General features: G+C 40.5%; 1 protein-coding gene across 1 annotated transcript in view; it reads left to right on the plus strand.

The window, feature by feature from the left end:
* Window positions 1-16535, plus strand: part of Sorcs3 (sortilin related VPS10 domain containing receptor 3) — a 624914-nt gene extending 608379 nt beyond the window's left edge. Inside the window, exons 22-27 of the mRNA XM_005352452.2 lie at window positions 685-797; window positions 5548-5679; window positions 7311-7410; window positions 8297-8402; window positions 14043-14203; window positions 14631-16535. Coding sequence (XP_005352509.1) covers window positions 685-797; window positions 5548-5679; window positions 7311-7410; window positions 8297-8402; window positions 14043-14203; window positions 14631-14695 — 677 coding nt within the window. The 3' untranslated portion in view covers window positions 14696-16535. The remainder of the gene's footprint in view (window positions 1-684; window positions 798-5547; window positions 5680-7310; window positions 7411-8296; window positions 8403-14042; window positions 14204-14630) is intronic.
* The last annotated feature ends 7192 nt before the right edge of the window (window positions 16536-23727 follow it).

A 23727-nucleotide genomic window follows, 5' to 3' on the forward strand; every position in this document is an offset into this window, starting at 1 on the left:
TAGTTTCTCTAAAAAGTTGCATGAATGTATGTGAGCCTCTGACTAAGCCATATTTCTCCAACTTTGCCCCAGTGAGTTCTTTTCCTGCTTTTATGCCAGCTGACCACCGGAGACCCTTATCGGGACCTGAAGTAAATATTTTTGTAGGAGTGTAAATGTTACACTGTAAAGTGGATACATCAGAAATGCTGGTTTTCATGAATTAGCACCAAGTGGATACACGTGTGTACTTACTAACCAGGTCAAGAAATCAAGCATTACCTTACACTTCCAGAGACAAAGTTTAACCTACTTTCCACACCTGCGAGGGATTTTTAGCGAATAATCAACAATGGAACTGCGGTGAGAGAGCTGAAAAGCATCCATCCCAGCCATTCCTGATTGCTGTGCTTTGGTCTGTCTCTGTGATACACAGAAGGGAATTCAGATCTCCTCTGGGATTCCCTGCTTGTCTTTCATTTCAACCAGTATTCTTTATGGGAGTTAACAACACGAGGAAGAGCACAAATCTACTCTTGGTGGCCTTTCTTTTCAGACGCCAAAGAGCAACTGAAAATAAGGAAAGGTAGCCGAAACCTTGTGAAAGAGAACTGGTTTCTAATGTACATGGCGGTGGGTCCGTGGCCCATCAAAGCGTCGCATGTCACTCTGCCAGCTTCACCTGCACATTCTGTCTTCTTGCAGAGTACTTCCAGTCACAACTCTTATCCTTCTCGCCAAACCTGGATTACCATAACCCCGATATTCCCGAGTGGAGGCAAGACATTGGCAATGTTATCAAGAGAGCTCTGGTTAAGGTGAGTTCACTGTATCTGATTCTTTGAGACCAAAAAAAGCAATAGATGACAGAACCAATAGTTCAAAATTCTGTTCCAAAGAAAGATGAGGATTTTTTATACACCTAGAGAAAGAAATAAAGAAAAGTCAGAACTGAGTAAGGAGGAGGAAAAAAAAAGGAGACATTAGAGTACAGCTGGGAATAGAATAGAGTCTAGTCTAGTGTCTGAAGATGGAAATTGGCTCGGTGTTTGTCCAAGTATTTCTGAGACAGGGTCTTGACACTCCTAATGAAATGGATACAGCTTGATGAATCTCTACTAATTTTATGCATTTATCTGCAATTTGCCTATGATTAGGTCCTTCTTAAATAGATATTTAAGTTCACTAGGTTACTGTTGTCCACACAGCTAAGAAACAGAGCAGCCCACCAGGGAAATACAGCTATTTATTTAAGTCAAAGTTATATTTGCTGTGGGGAAAATAAGACTGTTGTTAACAAGTCTTGGAAATACATACTAGAATACAACAATGAGTAAAACATTTAATTTAAGTGGATAAGTAAGTCTAATTAATGTGCTATTTGTTCTGTAATGTAGAGGCATAGCCAGCATCTCCAAAAAGCATGGAGAAATGTGTGACTTCCCTATCCTGGAGATGGCAAGGCTGACCCATGCAATCAATTCAATAGATGTTTCCTGAACTATTGGAGTGGTTCCAATGAAGATATTTGAACTGTATTTTAAAGGATATGTGCCAATTAATAGGGAAGAGATTTTACCTTTCAGGTAGAATGAACAGTACATGCAAAGCCAATTCCTGCTAGAAGCGCTCAGTATTTTGCAGAAATGACAAAGAGTTTGGTGTGGTCAATCTCTCTGATAGGAGAACAAAGTGGTCAGTAATGGACTATTGTGGTTAAATCATAGTGTGAAGAATCAGAAGAGTTAAGTTGTAGGCATCAGAGGATGGGAAAAGTATGATGTTTCCTTTAAGCAGAAAATTATATACATATATGTCAGGCACCTATTGCTGTGGCAATGCAGAAGAAAGGATGCTTAGGCAGAAAGGGCAGGATGTGGAGATGCTTTCAAACAAAAACAGGGGTTGTGTAGACCATGTAAAATTAAATCACAATGAGAAAAGAGACAAGGGATCATGAATATAATGAACAACAAAAGTACTAGGAACTTATAGGTGAGAGGAAAAGAAAAACTTTGTAATCCAAACAATAGATATGAGGTATTCTTGCCACTAACTAATTTAGGACTATGTAGCAGAGACTGTATTTGGGAACAGTGATAGGGTTTGATCATTTGATGTGAATTTGGAAGACATGAGAAATGATTGCATGAACATGAACAGCTGGGAATGTGGACCTGAAGGTCAATCAGAGATTCAAGATGGAGCAGCAATGTCTGAGCCAATGCTGTAGAGATCATGAGTCTTGCCTGGGAGGAAAGTGGGATCAGGGAATCAAACTGCTAACATGCTTCAAAGCAGAGGGGGAAAACACAGGGAAAGATTTGGAAAAGGAGCTGATAGGAAGGAAGTAGAGTAAGTTAGTGAGGAGGATAGAGGGGAATTCCTGTTGGCAGTATCTTAAGGAAACTTCAAACTCTCTATAAAGGAATTATTCATAGAAAGAGATAAGAATAAGACAGCCTCTTTATTCTGTCTGGGCTACTGTACAATGATTGACTTACAAATAACAAAAATTTATCTCTTGAAATTCTCCATGCTAGAAAGTTGATGACCAAGTCATTGATAAGAGCATGATCCATAAATGGCATTTTCTCACTTTGTGTTCACACAGTGGAAAGAGGCCAAAGTAGTTATCTAGAACTACTTGAATAAGGGTACTGACGTCATTCATGACTGTCCTACCCTCATGGCCTAATCACCCTCTCCAAGCCCTTCCTTCCATGACTATCCCATTGATGCTGAGGCTTCAAACATAAATTGTAGGTAGATCACGAGTGTTCAGGCCATAGCGTACATCCAGGGTGGGATCATGTTTTACATACAAACCATTTGGATACTGTGTATATCTTGTTGCCTAGTCCTTAAAACTTCAAGAGATCAGCTTGGTGGTGGTGGCACACGCCTTTAATCCCAGCACTAGGAGGCAGAGGCAGGTGGATCTCTGTAAATTCAAGATCAACCTGGTTTACAAAAGCTAGTCCAAGGACAGGCTCCAAAGCTACAGAGAAACCCTGTCCCAAAAACAAAGCAAAACAAACAAACAAACAAACAAAACTTCAAGAGGTCAATTTCTTTTTTTTTTTTTTGTTTTGTTTTGTTTTGTTTTTCGAGACAAGGTTTCTCTGTGGTTTTGGAGCCTGTCCTGGCACTAGCTCTGTAGACCAGGCTGGTCTCGAACTCACAGAGATCCACCTGCCTCTGCCTCCCAAGTGCTGGGATTAAAGGCGTGCGCCACCATCGCCCAGCAGGAGGTCAGTTTCTTAATCACACGTCCCTTTAGACAGGATTAAGTGTGTGTAGATGCACAGCTTCAAGGTTCCCTCTGTGACCCCTGACAGACCCTTCCTGAGATGAAACAAGGAGGATCATACCAGCCAAGGCACTGGCAGGTTCACCTCTTCGCTTTGTTAGGTAATCCTCAAAATTCTGTGGGATAATGATATAGTACACTGTAAAGATTTGCCACTCATATTGCTTCAATAAAACACCGATTGACCAATAACCAGGCAGAAAGTATAGGCATAGCAACCAAACTAGGAGAATTCTGGGAAGAGGAAAGGCAGAGAGTCAGTCACCAGCCAGATGCAGAGGAAGCAAGATGAGAAAAGATCTTGGTATCACTGAGAAAAGATACCAAGCCACGTGGCTAAACATAGACATGAATTACAAACTAATTTAAGTTGCAAGATCTAGTTAATAAAAAGCCTGAGCTAATAAGCTAAATGGTTTATAATTGATATAAGCCTCTGTGTGTTTCTTTGGTACTGAATATATGTGGGATCAAGCAGGACAGAAACTTCTGTCTGTATCAAAATGGTTCACTCTTTCTTGGGCTTTAATACTTGCTACTTCTGGCTGATAAGGAGAAGGTCTTCCTGCTCTGTGTACTAGGACTCTGTGACTTCCAGATATTTGGTGGTCATGCATCCCCACACAATACTAATATGTCTGGAAAACCACTGTGGGAGTGCAATGCCTTTGTGGCTGGTAGATTTTTTTTTTAGGCTTTATTGCTGTTTCTGCCTTCCTGGCTCTCTTTAGTTTATAGTAACCCTGAGAGTTAGCTCCAATCATTAAGCCTAGTTCTACATAGGAATTAGAGCTGAGCAAATAGGCAACAATCTACCCTTCTGCCTCCATTCAATTCGGCAAGCATCATTGGTTCATTGAGTTTCTACCATGACAAGCAACTTTAGAATAGTGAAGTATCCTCAAAGATTTCTGGGGATGCGGAAGCCTGGGTAAGCACACAGTCAACATCTGTCCAAAAAAAAAAAAAAAAAAAAAAGACTGCAACTAACAGATGCAATTGTAGGCAATGGTGGACATAATCAGTGTCCCTGAAGTGTGGTGTGGTGACAATTGTGATTTGAATAGCCTGGAAGACATAATTGCAGGTGGATGGTCACATGAGAATCCTTTAAGTGAGGTGGCATTTCAGCTGAAACACACATCCTCTGTCATATTTATATTGAGAGAATAGACATTTTTCTTAATCAAAGAACATCAATACACACAGGAAAGAATAATATACAGGAAAATTTAGTTCATTTTCACCCATTTTTTTCCATCAGAAGTTTGGCCCTTTTAAATATTTAATAACAGAACTCAATAAAATCAGATGCTCAAGAATAGAAAAAAGTCACCCATAATCCCATCTTAAGATTTAGAATTTATATCTTATATACATTTATATTTTTATAAACTTGTAATGAAAGAATTGTACAGAAATAAAGTGAGTATGCAGTCATTATAAGTAACCACATGACCTCATATAGTGTTCAACATCACCTGCAACATAGAATAATATTTTCCCATGTGCTTATAGCAGTATTTTCTTAATTTTTGAGTGGTTAAGCTTCCCATTTATTTTTACCTTAGATAATGTCATGTTTATTGCTATGTATGGTTTTCAGACATTTTGAATCATTTCCTTAGGACTAAACATGTTACAGTTACAGATTGAAGAACCTGAGTACTTTTATGGTCTGAAATAAATTCTTTTGGAAAGCAAATTGATGATAGTTATCAATTCCTTTTCATCTTTCCAGTCCCGGTGAGTGGCTCTCCTTCCACTGTAGCCACACCAATAATTCTATTAACCTCAAAGCATTCCTACTTTAACTGAGAAACAAGTGCTCTTGTGCTGTTACTTTGAATTCACCATGCCCCTGCATGTTTCTTTGTGACTGCTTACTCCTCATTTGGACCCATTCTATTCAAGTTTGAGCCGCTGGTCTAGTTTTCTCAATAAAAAAAAAAGAAGTAGACCATATAAGACAAACTTTTGTAAATGCTCCCAGTAAATGCCATTGAGGAATCATTTGGAATACTCTCTGAGTTTCAGGACAACTGAAAGTGAGGGCAGAGAAGGCAGTGGAGTGTTAGCTGGCAGCTTGAGAGGTAACAGAAGGACAGTCCGGGTGTACACTGCAGCCTGGGTCTAGATTACGACGTTTTAAAAACATCATACTGGGTCTAAGGGTATGAATACTCCATTCCTAGCTACTGGTCTATGGAAGGCTGGCACTTCCACCCTAACTCTTTTCTTTAAATGTTTTGCAGGTCACCAGTGTCCCAGAAGACCAGATTCTCGTGGCTGTGTTCCCAGGTCTCCCCACTTCAGCAGAGCTTTTCATCCTCCCACCCAAGAACCTGACAGAGAGGAGGAAAGGCCACGAAGGGGATCTAGAGCAAGTAAGTCACAGACCGTCGACTGGGACACCTGCCACCACACCAGGCTCTGTGCTAACATAAAGTGGTCTCTAGTCGAAGAGCAAGAGCAACCTACCAGTCAGCCGGTGGCTCTGGTCCCAACATCTTGGATCTTGAGCAGTTATCAACCCTATGCATAACAAACAAGGATAAGAATAGTGTCCCAGCCTCACTTATTCCAGAGCCTGGCATTCTTGAGCCTTTCGTGCCCTCCCCTGGTGAGGGAGAGAGGGAGAGTGAAAGGGACAGATATAAATACAGAGACAGAGGCAGAGGCAGACAGGGTCACGCATACTGGCGTTTCCCTATCTGTTTGTGGGAATAAGGTCTTTCAACTGCATGGGCCCTAGCGACGCTGGTCAGTATTCTGGGGAGGAAACATATTGCTTTTAGACACTTTTCTTTGAAGAAAGATGGGTTTTGCTTTGACAAAAGGAGCATTATTTCCAAAGTGGATTATGACTGACTGTCATTGTTGGACACATGGTTCTTGTGATGAGCGCACAGTTCTGGAAACAAATAGGCTCTAGTGTGCTGTTTCTTCCTATCGCTTTTGCGTCCACTGGGATATTGCTGGCTGCACGCTGTGCTGCCCTCTCCTTTCTCCTCATGATGCTAAGTAAAGAGAAATGGAAATAAGAGGGAACAAAGCTGCTGAAAGGCTGTGTGATTTAAACACGTATGCTGCTATGTGGAGTAACCATTGCGCAGACTCCTGCATCCTTCTTCCAGTTCTCACCTGGCTTGGGTGACACCTGTCCATAATGCTCAGGCAAGAGAAGTGCTGGTATCCTTTTGTCTGGACTGAAGGAATTCTTCACATGTGGGGTGTATGTTAAAGTCACTCAAAAACAAATCCATCTTCTTGGTGTACATATCACTTTTCTAAGCCTTCATTATTCTGAAATAGCAAGTAGCAAGCATGAACTATATTTGGAAGCTCCACTATCCATCCATTTAGATAAACAGGTAATTACAGTGATGGATAGCAGCTGTGATATTAAGGTGTGTACAGGCAGATAAGATTTGGAGACAACAGGCTAAGTGAGCCTCAGCTTTCACGTGGGAATCAGAGAGTGATTAAATCAGTGTTGTGTGTTCTGAGACTTGCTGTGGAAAAAGGAAAAAATTATCCCTTAAAAGGAGGCAGCCTCTTCTTTGATGTTTGCCTCCCACTGTCTGTGGAAGAGAATATGCAGAGAATTGGGATGGGATTCTGCTTGGGCTTCAATCCTTGCGGGTGCCTCTGTACCCAGTGTGTTACCTGATCAGATTAAAGAACTAACGATGTGTTGACATTCTTCCATTGAACCCACAACAGGCCTCTGCTTATAAAGGCAGGGATGAAAGAAGTCTAAGCTAGAAGTTGAATGAAATACTATGTCTGTTGGAGATCTCATTCATGGGGAGCTTTGGAAAGCTGCTCTTTCTTTTTTTGACTTGCCTCTTTCTGCCTTTCTACTTCTCTGTCTCATGAAAGCTCTGTAGCTATGAGAACCAAGTTGATAAAGATGTCTTTATCTCATGAATGAACTTTTTTTTTGACAGTTGACTTATAAGGGAGTACTATCATTTGTCATGTCTGCCCATGAACCCTCTCTCTTGTTTTACAGATTGTAGAGACAGTATTTAATGCGCTAAACCAAAACCTGGTACAGTTTGAGCTGAAGCCAGGGGTCCAGGTCATTGTATATGTCACACAGCTGACGTTAGGTGAGTACTTGCTGGATTCAGAGAATGTGAAGACGGATGAGTTATGATTTTGAGCAGAAAAAGGAAGGGATACTCTCTGAACCCTTTTCCATAGATGATGCAGCACCTAAGCCAGTATGTGTGATACGGGGTTGATGGTATCTTGGGAGCTACTGCAGGAAGACTTTTTTGCAAGTGGCTTTATTATTGAATTCCGAATACTATTTTGAGAAAATGTTATATTTCTTTGACTTTATATTTGAGGTGGTTGGGTTATGTGGGTGGTACCTGGGTTCTTCAAAGGTCTTTGATTCTGAGTCTCTATAAGAGGTCAACTCAGGAAACTTTGAGATCCCATTCCATTTACAGAATTTGAGTCATGTGGGAAGTCGGATCAGGTAGCTGTCACTGGGTGCCTTACCAAAGGAATAGAATTGGCATGTCCTATTGGACATGGGCATGTGGGTTCTGGATAGTCTGCTTATTGGGTGGGCAGAATTTTCTGCTAAAGAGTTCCTAAGGCTCACCATCTAGGGGACTTATACCTACAGAGTGTGGTAGAAGGAGAGAAAACAGTTTAAGATTTTATTTATGGTAAACCCAAAGTTATCAGTATCCTGCCACATTGTTAAGAAGACTAATAAGACAAAAATTGCAAGACCTTTACTCCCTCAGTGAGTCACATGTACTCAGTATATACCCTAACCAGTAAGTGTTCCCAGACACAACAGAGGAGCTTAAGTTTCCGTGAAAGTTTAGAATAATTCTCATCAGAGCATGTCCAGTGCCCAAGTAGCATACAGGCCTTTGGAGACTGGAAATCAGGGTGGGCAGCCAGCCTCCATTCTCCAGTGTCTCCACTCTCGCTCCAGCTTCATCCTGAGCACCTCTCTTCTCCCCGCCCCAGCTCCATTGGTGGACTCCAGCGCTGGGCACAGCAGCTCTGCCATGCTTATGCTATTGTCAGTGGTGTTTGTCGGCTTGGCTGTGTTTCTGATCTACAAGTTTAAAAGGTAAGTGTTACTGTCCGTCCGATTGTAGCTCCAAGTGAGGTTCATTGCAGCTGGCTCTTCTTATGACCGATGTTCGTCAGCGCATATCTACAATGTGATCTTCATTTTTCTTGATGCTTTCCTTAGTGCTGGGGAAAAGTTAGGAGTGACTCGGAATCAGGGAATGAATGTGTTTGAGAATCAGACCTAGATAAATTTTGTAGGTTTAACAGATTAAGAAAATAGGGATTAGTTTTCAAATTGATTTATTCTCCATAATTAAGGTGTGAGAGGATTCTCAAATCTCACCCATGTTCTGAAGTAAGTTCTCAGATATTCCAGAAGTGTTTCCGTAGAGGCCAACAGCCATGCAGAGTAGTTAAACAGAGAAAAACCTTCATTTTCAATGAATACAAACACATGCACTATGTACACTGTATACCTATGTTTCCTTATCTCATATTGTTGCTATCCAATTGTTGTTTCAGCCTGCGAGGTAGGTGATGGACATATAACTCAATGTGTAAAGTGTTTATCTAACATGCTCAAGGCCCTGGGATTGATCCCAACTGCTATATAAACCCGATATAAGGCACCTGATTGTAATCATAGCATTTGAAAGGTGGAGCCAGGAGAATCAGAAGTTCAAGATCATCTTTAGCTACACAGTAATTTTGAGGTCATCCTGGGTTATATGAGACTATGATTCAAGTTTTCAAAAAAAAGAAAGAATAAAATGTTGTATATTATAAATTGTTCCTGTTTCCTTCTTTTACTGTTTCTAAAAGAAACTCTTCAAGCAAATATATATATTAGTAAGTAGAAATTATTTTTGAAAGTCCCAGGAAGGGTGACATAATAGTATAAATAGGACATTAGCAAAAAGAATGGAGTTAAAATGAACAATTATGCACTAGCATTCAAATTATGTAGAGCTCCCAAGAGGCTTACTGATTTGGGATATAAACTCTGAAATCACATGGACTCAGTTTTCCTTCTGACGTTTATACTCTTCGACAACTGTATTTATATCTCTAATACTTCATTTCCTCACTTGTAAGATGTGGAAAACAATTATATCTTACGGTTATGTTGTGTGAATTAAACGTATTAATAGTTGTAACTTATATATACTAAGTAGTCAAGAAAATTTGATAATACTGAGTATTATTAATAGCAGAATCGGGGACTGTGTGTACCAATGATGTCCATGGGCCATAAACTAATATACACAATAACAGCCTCCCAAAAATTTTGAGGAAGAGTCTTACTAATTGAGGAGCCTGGGTAAAAGGAAGATAACATTATTAATTATGTGAGTTTTTAAAACATGTCTTGATCTGTGAGTGTTCCTGGACTGTGAAGATAATCTCTGTGGATGTAGAGGAGGTGGACATGGTGGAGGGGCAGTTACTCTTCCCTCGCCCTTTTTCTCTTCTCCAGTGGATGTTTCTCGTGCTTAGGAATGTCTTTTCTACTCAATATAAAACTTGCTGTTGGCAACAAGGACAAGAATCTCTCAACTCTTTCCCACGCTCACTGGAAAGACAGGGTGGCATTACTTCACTATGGAAGTAATATGTGGACTTATGAATGTGAATGAGGAGTCATGTACTTTTGGGTCAAGGTGTCTGAGTCCATCTACTTCTGTTTGCTTTGAAGACAGGAAAAACCCTTTGTTGTAATTAAAGGGAAAATGTCTAATAAGACAAGACACCATTTTATGGATGTACTTAAATTCTATGTAAAACAGAATGTCAGTCACCCAAGTATGTGTCTGTGAGAATCTCTAGGCTGTAAGGAATGTAAAGACCGGGAACTGACTACCAACTGAGTAAAATGTCACTGTCTTGTTCTAGCATCCCATGGTAGATGGGGATGAGAGCCAATAGAAATCCTGCAAGATCCAAGTTTGTTCATCATACTCTTCGAATTAATGCAAGATATCTTATGACTCAGAACTTTGAATGTATAAAAAAGGCTAAACTCCCTAGACAGCCAACTTCTTTATGTAGACAACTCTAACTCTGTAGACTTTTGTACTTGAATCCACTCAGATAATGATGTTTCAGAATTACTGTACTTTGTAGTTCTCAATTATCAGCCCAAATTTTCTTTTTCTGGCAGTGGTCTAGTGCCAGTCAAACTTGATAAACAGCAGTAAGCCAAAAGATAACCTTTACTTTCCTAGTCTATGTTCCTGTTCTGTGTTTACCTCCCAATGCTCCAGGCCTTTGGTTGATACTCGGATAAATTTTCTTTTATTTCTCTGGCCTTTTCTTTTCTTCCCATCTTGTAGAATCCCATTGGTGACTGTGCAGGGTATGCCAGCTAGCAAACAAAGAAATGTCAGGCAGCCTCCTGGATCTCTCATTCTCCTCTGCTTTGTTCATTACCATCCAGTAGCATTTCTGTAACAGTGAACATGCATCAAAACATCTGCAGTGATATGGTAGCTCAGTTTTTCATGTTGACTTTCATCAAAACACATGTAGTTACACCTGGCTACCAAACACTGATGAATGGCTCAGCAAGGTAATGAAGACAGTTGCACTTTTATTTCTAGGTTATTGACTCTACTGTTTATACAAGCAAATTTTTCTCTTGATAGGACTACCAGTACAAACTAATTTAAACATCCATTCATCCAACAAATACATATTGAGTTCCTACTATGCTCTATGCACTTAGAATCACCCAATAAAGTTAGTTAAGAAAATGAGAGAGAAATAAGATCACCAAACATCCTTCAAATAAATAGCACCACACCCTTCACATTGCATCTGCTTCGTAGATGGTGACTGTGGTTTCCAGAAGGCTTAGCAATATAATTAAAATTTCTTGCAATGTGATTTTACTCTCTGAAAAATCCTCAACAAGAAAGACCTGCTTTCTATCATTATGTATGTTTTTCTGGTTATTCAAGAAAATTTTAGAGCCCTTATATTTCTTCCTACCTATTTTTCTTTCAATAGGGCTTTCATTATAGTTCAAATCTGCTTTCTTCATAGCTGGAGAAAATGAATATAAACGGAACCTGATTTGGTTTGATTGCCTGCTTTTTTAGGATACTTGCACTCCCCCAGCTTATTCCTCTTATTTAAACCTGCATGGATATGTGGCCCAAGACACATTTCTCCATCTCTTTATGGAAACACAGAGCTCAAACTTGACTGACATCTTCAAAAATTCTACAAGTGAATGTGTTAAGCAATGAAAAGCAACTTGACAGCTTCTTATAATGTTACAAATTGTGATGTCAAAGCCAGTCCCTTCCAGTCATCTATTGAAGATGAAAACATGTTTACTTTCAGGGACTGAAATAAAGTAAGCAGTCTTTGTAAGGCCTAATGAGTACAAACACTCTCAGGTGTCTTTAGCTAAGCAGGAAAGGTGGATAACAAATTGTATGATCAGGAATACACTACGTCTGCCCCTAGACCTAGTGAATAGTAACATTATAGTTGAACTTCACATTTATGAGCAATTGTAGTTTTCTGGATAGAAGTAATTTAATTCATAGACTATATGTGGATTTATTTAAAAATCAAAGTAAAAGCCAATTAAGTCTGTCTGTCTATCTATCATCTATCTATCTGTCTGTCTATCTATCTATCTATCTATCTATCTATAATCTGTCATCTATCTATCTTCATCTATCTAGTTATCTTTTTTCTGCATTTTCTTTTTTCCTTTATTTCTGGCTTGCCTCAAACACATTATATAACTGATGATGACTTTGAACTGATCCTCATGCATGTACCTCCTAAGCACTCTAATTATAGGCATGCACACCAATTGTGGGATGCTAGGGATTGAACCCATAGCTCAATGGATGCTATACAAGTCCTTATGTCAATTGAGTTGATACTACAACCCCTGAATTTTTAATTATGTACATTCATGGAGTGTGTCAGGTTTTGCCTCCAAGATCGTGCACATTTAAAGTATCATAAATTGGGTCCCACAGGTACAGACCAGTAGGAAACGTGAGGATACAACCTTTTATGTATGGAAAGAAAACCAAGACATGAAAATTGAGCATAGAGGAAAAGTAGAGAAAAGCATGTGCTTAAAAGCTACTTTCAGAGTTTCCTATGAGAGTTATTCTGGAAAACTTCATTACATATTTGGCTTCATTTGGGGTTGGAATAGAATGAAGAAGATACAAGCATGAAAATCCTACTAGAAGAGAGAGATGGACCTTTAGGAATACATGGAATACATTAGGTTGAACTAGACATTAGAGGATATTTACTGGCTTTTTGTCATTTTATAATTTAGTTCAATATCCACATCATTCAATGAAGTAAAAAAAAATATCTTCTGGTTATACAATGCCAGCATAAAAGTACAGCCATTATATTGAAAACTGGTCTAGAAAAATGCATCGAGCACAGGATTTGAATATTTTATTCATCCCCTCAAAAAACATCTATTAAGTAAAACTGTGTGCTGTCTGTACAGCTGTGAACATAGTCCACTTAGACCTTGCCCGTCGAGTGAGAATGACAGAAAAACAAATGAATAAACATGAGCTACTATAACCAACTAAACTCATACCTGACTACTTTAGTAGACTTTGTCTTGCAATTGCACATTAAACCAGGAGAGATCAGGGATCAGAGGAGCCTTCAGGAGTGATACATGAGCCAAATTCTGAAGGACGGGGATGAAACATCACCATGAGAACTGTAGATATCTTCTAAAGATAGAGAGAGCAGTAGATATCCCCTATAGATAGAGGGAACAGTAGGTTCAATGTCAAGTCCCCAGAAGGAAGAATGCTTTGTGTAGATTCTTACAGCTCAGTGTTGAGAGGTACTGATATAAGCCACTCTTGAGCACTTGGCAGAATGAAGATCCCAGATCCATCCCATTTGAGTCTGAGTCACAAGTCGCATTATACTGAAGACCATGGTTGAAAGCTGTTTTCATAAGGGTATGGGGAGCACTATGGGGAGGAGCCTGCTGAGAGTGGAAGAGAGTTAGGCAGGAGATTGTGCCAGAGGGGTTGGGGAAAAAGTCAGTCTCAGTAAGATTTCAGTCTGAACTTTCTTTCTTCCAGTCCTAAACTGACTGTCTCATGTCTCAAAACCTACTCCTTTTATGTCTTTCTCTTACCTTTATTAATCTTTTCTTTAACATACTCTTAATGCTAAAAATGAAGCTACTGTTATTCCCATTAAGCAGAGGGTGGAAACTATCAAAATATTTTATATACTTGACCCAGGTGTATTGCTGTAAAAATTCTAACAATGGCTATGAGTCTCTTATTTTGGGCTGTTCATAAAAGAAAGCAAAATAATCAATTATATATATGCCAACTTAGTGAAAAATGCCATTTGAGTCTCATAAGACTCAAAGTCCAGCTCCTTTGCAAATGTAATAACAGGTGGATATTTTCAGACTTTATTTAGTAACTCATCAACATCATTGCCCCCTTTAAAGGGAGTTCTACAGGTTCAATCTCACCTGGGCATCTTGATCTCTGGCTAGCTTTGCATCCTTGGCTTCAGGGTCTCTGTGCCTGGCCAGGCCATTCTCTGATGCTGGCTGTTCCTGTAATTGGCATTTCCTCTACTTACCCCTAGCACTTTTTATTGCTTACAGCAGGCTTGCCCTTTTATCTCACTTTGATTTTGTTCCTACCTCATGTAGGAAAATCCCCTGGATAAACATCTATGCCCAAGTCCAACATGACAAGGAGCAGGAGATGATCGGATCAGTCAGCCAAAGTGAAAATGCCCCCAAAATCACACTCAGTGATTTCACTGAGCCCGAAGAACTGCTGGACAAAGAGCTGGATACACGGGTCATAGGTATGTGTGCCGGTGCCACCACACTCAAAGTCCTGTGTCCTCCAAACGTTCTGTCATTAGCTGGAATTGCATGCATGTGCCACCAGACAGTTGTGGACTGCAAGACTGGGGAAAGCACTGGTTACGGTGACAGTCTTGTTTCAGAATTCATTTGCCACCTCTAACTATATATATACATAGCTATTGCTGTAATGAGCAGCACAATGGAAGATAATGTAATATGGCTGTCAACATGTTGGTCCTACCTATATTCTATGGAGGTGGCTGAGAAGCTAGTGATCTGGCAGGGATATCCAGATGCTCTACTTAGTTAAAACCTACTACAGCCTGTTCCAGGCAGTCTCTTATTTGGCAGTAAATAAAGGGAAGAGCCATCAGCCCTGTGGAACTGACTCTGTCTCGTCTCTGTGTCTTTTCTTGCCTGCAGGAGGCATTGCCACCATAGCAAACAGCGAGAGCACAAAGGAGATCCCCAACTGTACTAGTGTTTAACCAAGAAGCCACGTGGTCAACCACCTTCCTGACTTTTTATTTTTGATGACTATTATTACTGTTATTATGGAAAAACGAAAATGTCTTTTTTACCTTTTGTTTACCAAGGGTTCCTTCATAAATAACAGGCAGATACTGAGCTTTGGGAGAGAAACAAAGGCATCCTTAGCTGATGGCAATAGATGAAGGAATACATGATTGTGTCTGTGTTAAGGATGTGTCTTCCCACAGGCTCCTTGCTTTACTCTGCTGGTGGTAGAGCAAAGACATTCTTGTGTTCCTCTGCCTTTTTTTGAATTGGATTTTTGTTCATTTCTATTTCTCCTGCCCCGGCCACCCTCCACAGTGCATACACACACAACACATATCATTCCCCGGTTCAATTGCAGGATGTAGGTTGAGGGGGGGGGAGTGGATGTAGCTGCCAAAGGCACGCACACCTTTCTGAAAGAGGCCCTGCCTCGTGCATGTCAATTCTGAGGCTACAGATGGCATATTGTATATAACTACAATGTAAATAGCTTTTTATTTCCTAAGAAATAATTTAATGTTTAGTAAAAAAGAAAACAGAAAAAAAGAAAGATGTGTGTGTTGGCTTATGCCCTCACCTTCAGTGCCGACCGCCCCCCAGCCTGCTTGATGTGTTGGATACTGGATGCTCTCCAGATGTCTGTCACACTCAACTCTTGCGTCTCTGTCCACACCATAGCTGATTTCTGCTTATGTATATAAAGTGGGCGGGGAGGGCTTCTTTGGGGCAGTTAACAAAGGAAAGACTTTATTGGCATCTCAGAACATGGGGGCTGTTTTCTTCATGAGATAATATGGAAGGTAACACAAGGCCTAGTAGAGACTTCAAACTGAAACCCAGTTGGGGAAATAAGACCTTTTCTCAAAAAAAAAAAAAAAAAAGCAAACAAAAAGAATGCTATTTATCAGCCCAAGAAAGCATAACTCTCTAAAGAAGGAACAATGGATCTAAGGATTCTTGTTATTTCTGCTTTCAGAAATTGGATTCCAAGAATATGTGCATTGCTCATGGCGAGTTCCAAGCTACTCAGAGCTCAGAACAGACCGTGGGCACTATGTTAGGCTCATTGAGTATCTACTGGAATGAGAAGAGTCAGAAGCTAGACTGGAGGTGCCATTTTGTGGAATCCCGAGTCTGTGCAAACCCTGCAGGCCGAATAGAGGCCTAGCCCTTAATGATATTAGTCAGACATGATTTAGCAAAGCTGTTCTGTTTGCTTGTCAGATGTACACAACTTCCTTAAAGTCAGACGTCTGCCTCCAGTTCCCTTAAGGTAGTCCTCGCGTCTGAGGTGAATGGCTTTCAAAGCCCTTCCTCACTTCCCTAGTACCTCAGCCCCTCCACACGTTTGACATGCCAGTTCTTTTCTGTAGGATCACTTTCCACCATGCTATAAGCGTTGTTTTCGTTTCCAGGCTCTGCCTGAGCACACCTGTTTTAAAGAATGATATACTGTATATATATATGGGAGGAGAGGCCACATTTTGTACCTAGTAACCTTCACAGGATGCTGTTCATGTTCCTCCTTGTGAGACACGGGGAGAATGTGATAGAGAAATCTAGCTGGCTACAGCGTAGGTCAGTGTTAGAAATGTTTCTAAAGATCCTTTTCATTTCAAGGGTTAAATGGGGCATACAATTGCAATATGTGTACCAAACACTGGAATACAGTGCATGAGTCATATCTATATATATACAGTATATGTACATATACTGTTCTTGGTTTTATTGTTCCATTTGAATATTTCTACTGTAAAAAGGACAGTGGTTTTGAAATTGTTGAAAATAAATGTATTTTTGTACATCAAAGCTACATACTTGGCTGAGGATTCTCTCTTTTAATGATTTCCTTTTTTACCTACCATATCCATCAGACATGGCTGCAGTACTGGTAGGCAGTCACCTCCCCAACAGACAAGGAAACGCTCATTGGAACATCTATACATCCTTTGTTTATGAGTCTTTGGGTGGATTGGGGTTTGATGATCTCAACAGAGCCTACCTGCTCTGTTGGATTTCTCTGACTGTGAAGCACTTTGAGTCTGTTCTGCAAGAGAATTGCAAAATTCCACAAGGCACACTGAAACATAGTGTACCTATTTACCCTTTCTGTCAACCTGTTTACCTTTGCCATGTCCAACATCAAGGACTAAGGGACACTTCCTTCTGTATTGGTAGTCACTACTAGATACACAGAGTGAGGGAGGAATAAATATTGCCAGTGCGGGGAGGGAATGAATAACTTAGAGCAACAGGGATTTGCTAGACAGATTTATTTTCTTTCATGCTAGCAGAGCGTCTCTTAAATGCTCTATTTAAATCATATTGATGCTCATTATTCAAATGTGAATGGTCAGATCTTTGAGTACAGAACTCAGCAATTACAAAGACTTTGAATCTCACGGCAATTTCCAATGAGAGGTTGATCTGGAACTGACACTTAGGTCTTGAAGATGTTATTTAGTTATTTTTTTCTCTTGATGTGAAGAGACACCCTGACCAAAGCAACTTATAAAATAATAATTTAATTTGGAGGCTCCTAGTTTCCGTGACCCTCAGGGAAAGGGAGCATGCAGCAGGTAGGCAGACAGGCACGGGGGCAGGCAGGCTGGCAGGCAATCAGGCATGGTACTGTAGCAGTAACTAAGAACTGACCTCTGGGCCGGGCAGTGGTGGCACACGCCTTTAATCCCAGCACTCGGGAGGCAGAGGCAGGCGGATCTCTGTGAGTTCGAGACCAGCCTGGTCTACAAGAGCTAGTTCCAGGACAGGCTCCAAAAACCACAGAGAAACCCTGTCTCGAAAAAAAAAAAAAAAAAAAAAAAAAAAAAAAGAACTGAGCTCTGATCTACAAGCATGAAGCAGAAAGAGAGGGCTCACAATATTGTCCATAGGCATGGGGGAGAGAGGTAACTGGGAAGGGAGATGGCTTATGAAAAGCCCACCCCAGTGACACACCTTCTCTCATGAGGCCCCAATTCCTTATCCTTCCCAATAAGTTCCACCAACTGCAGACAAAGCATTCAAATATATGAGCCCATAGAGTCAATTATCATTCAACCACACTAAAATCACAATGACAATGACAATTACAATTGGGGAGAAATAGGTCCTCCCTTCAATTTACTCCTTCCTCTTTGTTGACAGAAGTTTCTGTCTTGTCCTATCCTGCAGCTGTTCAGTCCCAAAGAAATACACAGAGGTCTACATTAATTATAAACTGGTTGGCAATTAGCTCAAGCTTCTCATTAACTAACTCGTACATCTTAAATTAACCCATAATTCCTGTCTGTGTTAGCCACGTGGCTTGGTACATTTTATTAGTGAGGCATTTTCACCTTGCTTCTTCTGGGTCTGGGTAACAACTGTAGACTTAGCCTTTCCTTTTCCCACAATTCTCCTATTCTGGTTGCCCCACCTATACCTCCTGCCTGGATACTGGCCAATCAGTGTTTTATTAAGTCAATACAAGTGGCAAGTCTTTACAGGGTATAAGACCACTGCCCCACAGTACCTTCTGCTAGCAGTTTGGTGTGTAACATCAATTTCACATATTCTTCTTTGGTCCTTGGGTGAGTAGGTGACTCTCTTCTCCACACTGGGTTATTAAGGGAATGTGAACTATGGACTACATTAAGGAATGTAAGTGGGATGTTTGTTTATATCTCTTTATTGAGTAAATTATCTGTTGTAATTAGGGGGGATCTCAGAAATCTAAGAAAACAGAAAGATTTAGCCAACATTTGATTTGTGTTTTGAAAACTAATTAACTATTCTGAAATTGTTTATGAAGATAAGGGATTAGGCAAATGTGATTTTCTTTTTATTTGAATTTATTTACAAAGTATGTGTAATTCTTGAGTCATACTCCTCTTTGTATTTCTTTTGTGCAGTCTGGGAACTGAACCTAGAGCCTGATCCACCTAGACCTATGTTATCTCCCCAAACTGCATGGACAGCTCCACAAATTGTGAATTTATATAGTTTCCTTCCTCAAATATCAAGAGTGTTCCTTAGAGATCTCCAGAAGAAGCAGTGGGCTTTTTAGTCTATCCATTTATAACTCAAAGTGGTTAGACTTCTTTAACTAATTTTAAATCTAGACCTTCTCCAATGGTATAAAGTATCTAAAATCCCATCATTGAAAAAGTGTTGCTTCCCCCTAGACTAAATTCCCCTTTATTTTATGGCTGGATTGATGAAGCTGGTTCACCAGATTAACAGTGAACAAAAGTGAAATAAAAACAGTGTAACAGTTTGAGTCACTCCCGCCATTTGGTCCAATCACTGGCTAAGAATAGACACTCTGTATCATTGCAAGCAGGAATCTACAGATTTCCTAGCAGTAGACTAAGGGAAAGGGAGAGGGCAGAGATTACGTTTGGCTTTATCTCTTTCTGTGCAGGATTCTCTGTGTATTAGAATGGCATTCCCTAAGGCTGCTCTAGACCTGGAAGCTAAGCCCACAAACCCTGAGGGGCTGAAGCCCAGCTGTCAACTTCCTCAGCAGACTCACTCAATATTCTTGTGTACATTGAAATTTATGAATCACAGCTTTGTCTGCCCCCGAAATAGCTCAGAGACAGGGATGAGTGGGAGTCATACCTCGTGGCTCCTTATTCAAGCACTTTAATCTACAGATGTGAGAACAGCTTCCAGATTTGCCACCTTCCTCTTGAGCAAAAATGGAAATTTTGAGAGTCATCTAATTGTGTTACCTGAGGTAACACCATTGAAAGTTAGCGTATCGGTGGATATTTCCTTACAAAGAACTTGAGCCACAGATTAGGAGATTACAGACCCTCGGCAGCTTATTCTAAACTATAAATCACACACACACACACACACACACACACACACACACACATACACACACTATTTCATGTCCTGGTTATTGACATGTTGGTTCCCAGGAATATTAAAAGCACATTCCCAATTCCCAGAGTGTGGCTTATACATATGGACATACTAGAAGAACTCCTAGTGCTCTCAGAACCAAAGAGGAGTCGGACTCCCCTATTATTACACATAAAAATCATAGCAGACCTAAGGCCATGACTCTTAGAATAATTCAAAGTTAGATCTACCCCATACCTCCTTGAAAATGCAAAACTGAATTTTCACTACTGAAGGCTACTGGGTATCACCAGATAGCCTGGTTATATGCCAGTATGACTTTGATATTTACAAATGTCCAGCAGGATTGGAACAAAACTACTTGTGTATGCTCATCATTTAATAACTACTAGCACCCCTCATTCTGTTGCCTTGATAACCCAAATGTTTGGCAGCCTGTGGTCAGATGCCCTTGCCACCCCCTATCACTAAACTGAAATAAGGCTTCTCAACAGACTGCTTGGGCCAAGTCTCATATGCTTGCTACATGGAAGAAGTTGACCCTTTTCATAGGGAAGAAGGTCAGAGATAACACATACAATAGGGGCGTCATATCCTGACATGATGGAAGAAGGTCATTGGTTAATTATAATAAAGAAACTGCTTGGCTGGCCCTCATAGGTTAAAACATAGGTGGGAGGAGTAAACAGAACAGAATGCTGGGAGGAAGAAGAAGTGAGCTCAGAGGCCATGCTCCACTCTCCCGGGCAGATGCAATGAACTCTGACCCAGGATGGACGTAGGCTAGAATCTTCCTGGTAAGCGCCCCTTGGGGTGCTACACACATTATTAGAAATGGGCTAGTCCAGGTGCGAGAGTTAGCCAAGAAGAGGCTAGATATAATGGGCCAAGCAGTGTTTAAAAGAATACAGTTTGTGTGTTGTTATTTGGGGTAAAGCTAGCCGGTGGCCGGAGCTGGGTGGCAGAATGCAACCCTCAGCTCCTACTACACTGACACACACGGAATCCTGCCAAGTGTTCTTGTCCACTTTCACAACACTGCCAAAGGGTACCAGAGGCAGCTCATTCTTGACTGCTCAAGTATCTACTTTATCTTATGTCCCTTAACTTACCTCACCTAATGTTATTCTTGGAGAAGCACAATATTCTTGAAAGCTCCTTGTGTTTTAAATCCATGCATCATGAGTAGATATACGTTCATTTTACAAGGGCAATGAGACATTGAATGCAAAAAAAATGCAGAAGAGAATCTCTGTTGAAGTCAAATTCCTGTGAACACTACATGTTCATGGAACTTAGCTGTCATTGCCTTTCAATTATCTGAGTCCCCTCTGGCAAAACTGACAAATATGGTCCAATTTTCTATTTATAAATTGAAGATAAAGACATTTGTTTTATAAAGTTGGGACTTAGATTAAATGGTATAATGTGCATAAGAATATATAAATAATGAATTATTTCTGAAAAGCTGCTCCTGTTGCCCTAGCTTCTTGACCATAACAATTTAAGAATTATCTAACATTTCTCTCAGTTGAACTATATGGCAGGGAGCAGGCAACCAGAATTAGCTAGAGAAACAGTTTTTTCTCTTAAAAGAAAAAAAAAAGCCGACTTTTAAGATCTGTTCTTCCACACTGATCCCCAAAGTCACTTTCTTCTATTGTTTTCTTTCCTGACATAACTGATTTTGCTTTTCTTATACTATATGAAAGGGGGTAGAGATGGGCTCCTCTCCTCCAAGATACCAGGAATGCATGGCAGAAGGACATCTCAAAGGCTCCCAGACTCTGAAATGTGCTAGCTTTTACTTTGTGGGTACTCCCAGAGACAGCCATACCAAAGGGACAAAACCAGCTTGACGTCGTATGTTCATATGTCTGAGCTCAGGCATTTGTAAATCATCTGCTTTACGTAACTCACTTGTCATACAAATGCTCTTGTGACACCATGTGCAGCCCCAAGTCCTTGGATCTGCCAAAGCCTCTCTATCCATCACTGCTGCATGTTCCCTCTCCACAAACTTTGAGAAACAACCCAATAAAATAATAATTTGTGGGAATGCAGCACTTTTAGATTCCAGAATGCAGATCACATGATTTTCCAGTGTCTTCATGTAGCCATAGTTTGAGAGGAGTTGATCCAGCCTGTTCAGAGAAAGTGAAAATTATTTTCAAAATGTCCTCAAGAACAGAGAAATGGAAAATGACAGCAGTATGCAAGCATCTTTGCTGTCTTTGCTGCTTAGCCTTTGGTGAGTGATGTTTTTAGCTATTAACCAGATAAGTTGAGACCCTCAGTGATTTACTGCCCAGGAAGCTTGGGGTCTGGTCCTGTAAGAAGAGACTTCAGGAACTAAAACACCTATAGTCTAAAAAGTCCACTGGGCTCCAGGGATGTCTTCCTATGAAGACCTGATTTCTCCTCATTTGGACCTCTCCCAGAATATTCTTAAGATGTGGTGTCTTTTAGATGATTACTGCTGCCAGTGACCAGGAGCTGGCTGAGGAGAACACTCTGCACAATTGTGGTGGGCAAGAAGAGAAAGGACGCAGCTGCAGCCACAAAGAGAAAGCAGAATTGTTTCTCTTGTCCCCAGTTTGTCTCCTTTGGTTTCTGGGGAGAATCACCTGGGAAGCACACGATTGTCTCCATGAGCAGTGCACCTGTTCCGTGCAGTGCCAAGATAATTTTTTTCATCCTGCCCTTCCAAAATCATAGGGTTGAATTAGAAGATTGCTGGTTTCTTCCATCAGCAGCTGGAACTTTTCATAGAAGGGGTACTGAGAAATAAAGTTAATCTTTGTCAATTAGAAAGCTCTACTTGACACATTCTCATTTCAACATGTCAATTTCAGATTCTCCTCTGTGAGGGAAAATTACAGATGCTCCCCAGATTTCTAATCTATTTATAATGGTAACAAGGCAACTGGAGGCAGTGTGTGCTCATCAGGAGCTAATCATCCTCTGCTATGCCTTGTGTGTCCTAATTAGTGGTATGTTGGTTGCCTACTGATCAAGTTGGGAGACTCATCTCGGCAAAAAGCATAGGGAGGGTAAGAGGAAGACAAAGAGCAGAGCCCAGTGGAGCCTGGATATTGGCAGGGTTTCTAACAACAGGTGGGCTTCACACCTTGCAATGAAATGTATCTTTCTTAAATAAGCAGCCATCATTCCCATCAGTGATAACAGAAACATGGAAGGGATCCAAACTCTCATCTCCTTTCCACACAAGAGCTATTCACAGGGAAATGTCATCCTTCCAAAATCTCTAGCATCACTCAGAAGAAAGGAGGATACTTACATATACATATTTAGTTACTCATATTAACTTTCTGTGGACCTGGTTGTCAACACTAATGATCAAGACACATTTTTAAGGTACCATTAATTATCTAAACTGGGATAACAATTGAGGATGAATGGAGCACTAACAATAGCTCCTTTGAGGAAAATAACCATCGAAATCAGGGTATGCAAGCAAACATGATGCACAAGCAGTTTCATTTAGAGTTCAGAGAAAGAGTTTGTCCAGCCAGGGATCTTACATGTGTTCCTTTCATGTATCCTTGAATTACTTTTACTCTTTCAGATCATGATCAATGATTGATCATCTAATTCTCTGGGCCCTCAAATTGTGGAAATCTGTGTTCTTCTTTGATGCTTTTGGGGGCTCTTATGAGGATAGGAGTGACTGCATAGGCCAATGAACAGAGCACCAAGGAGTTTTTAAAAAGATGTTAAAACAGCATATCTGTTCCTGTTCTTGGTTGTGGAAAATAGACACTTACCTTGACTAACTTAAGCACAAAGGAAGTTATGAGAAAGCTATTAAATGGTCATGGCAGTCAATCATGTTTGTAGAATGAAGCCAGGAAATAGGCATATGCTAAAGGAGCCACGAAAGGAAGGGGATTGGGAAGACCAGAACTATTTTCTTCGCAGCATCTTAGCAGAAGCTGCCTCCAGGATGAGGGAATTTCAGTCATATCTTCTGATTTTATGTGGCTAATGATCTGAACTTCCAAACAAGTCCTTCAACTGCTGGTGCTTCGGTCCCAAGGCTGCACCGCAGTCCTTCAGCGTTAAGATCTGAATGTGTGTCCCAAAGTCCAGATGCTGAAGCTCTTAATCCCTGGAATGTTTG

The sequence above is a fragment of the Microtus ochrogaster genome, chromosome 8, assembly GCF_000317375.1.
Source record: "Microtus ochrogaster isolate Prairie Vole_2 chromosome 8, MicOch1.0, whole genome shotgun sequence".
NCBI classification, from domain to species: domain Eukaryota; kingdom Metazoa; phylum Chordata; class Mammalia; order Rodentia; family Cricetidae; genus Microtus; species Microtus ochrogaster.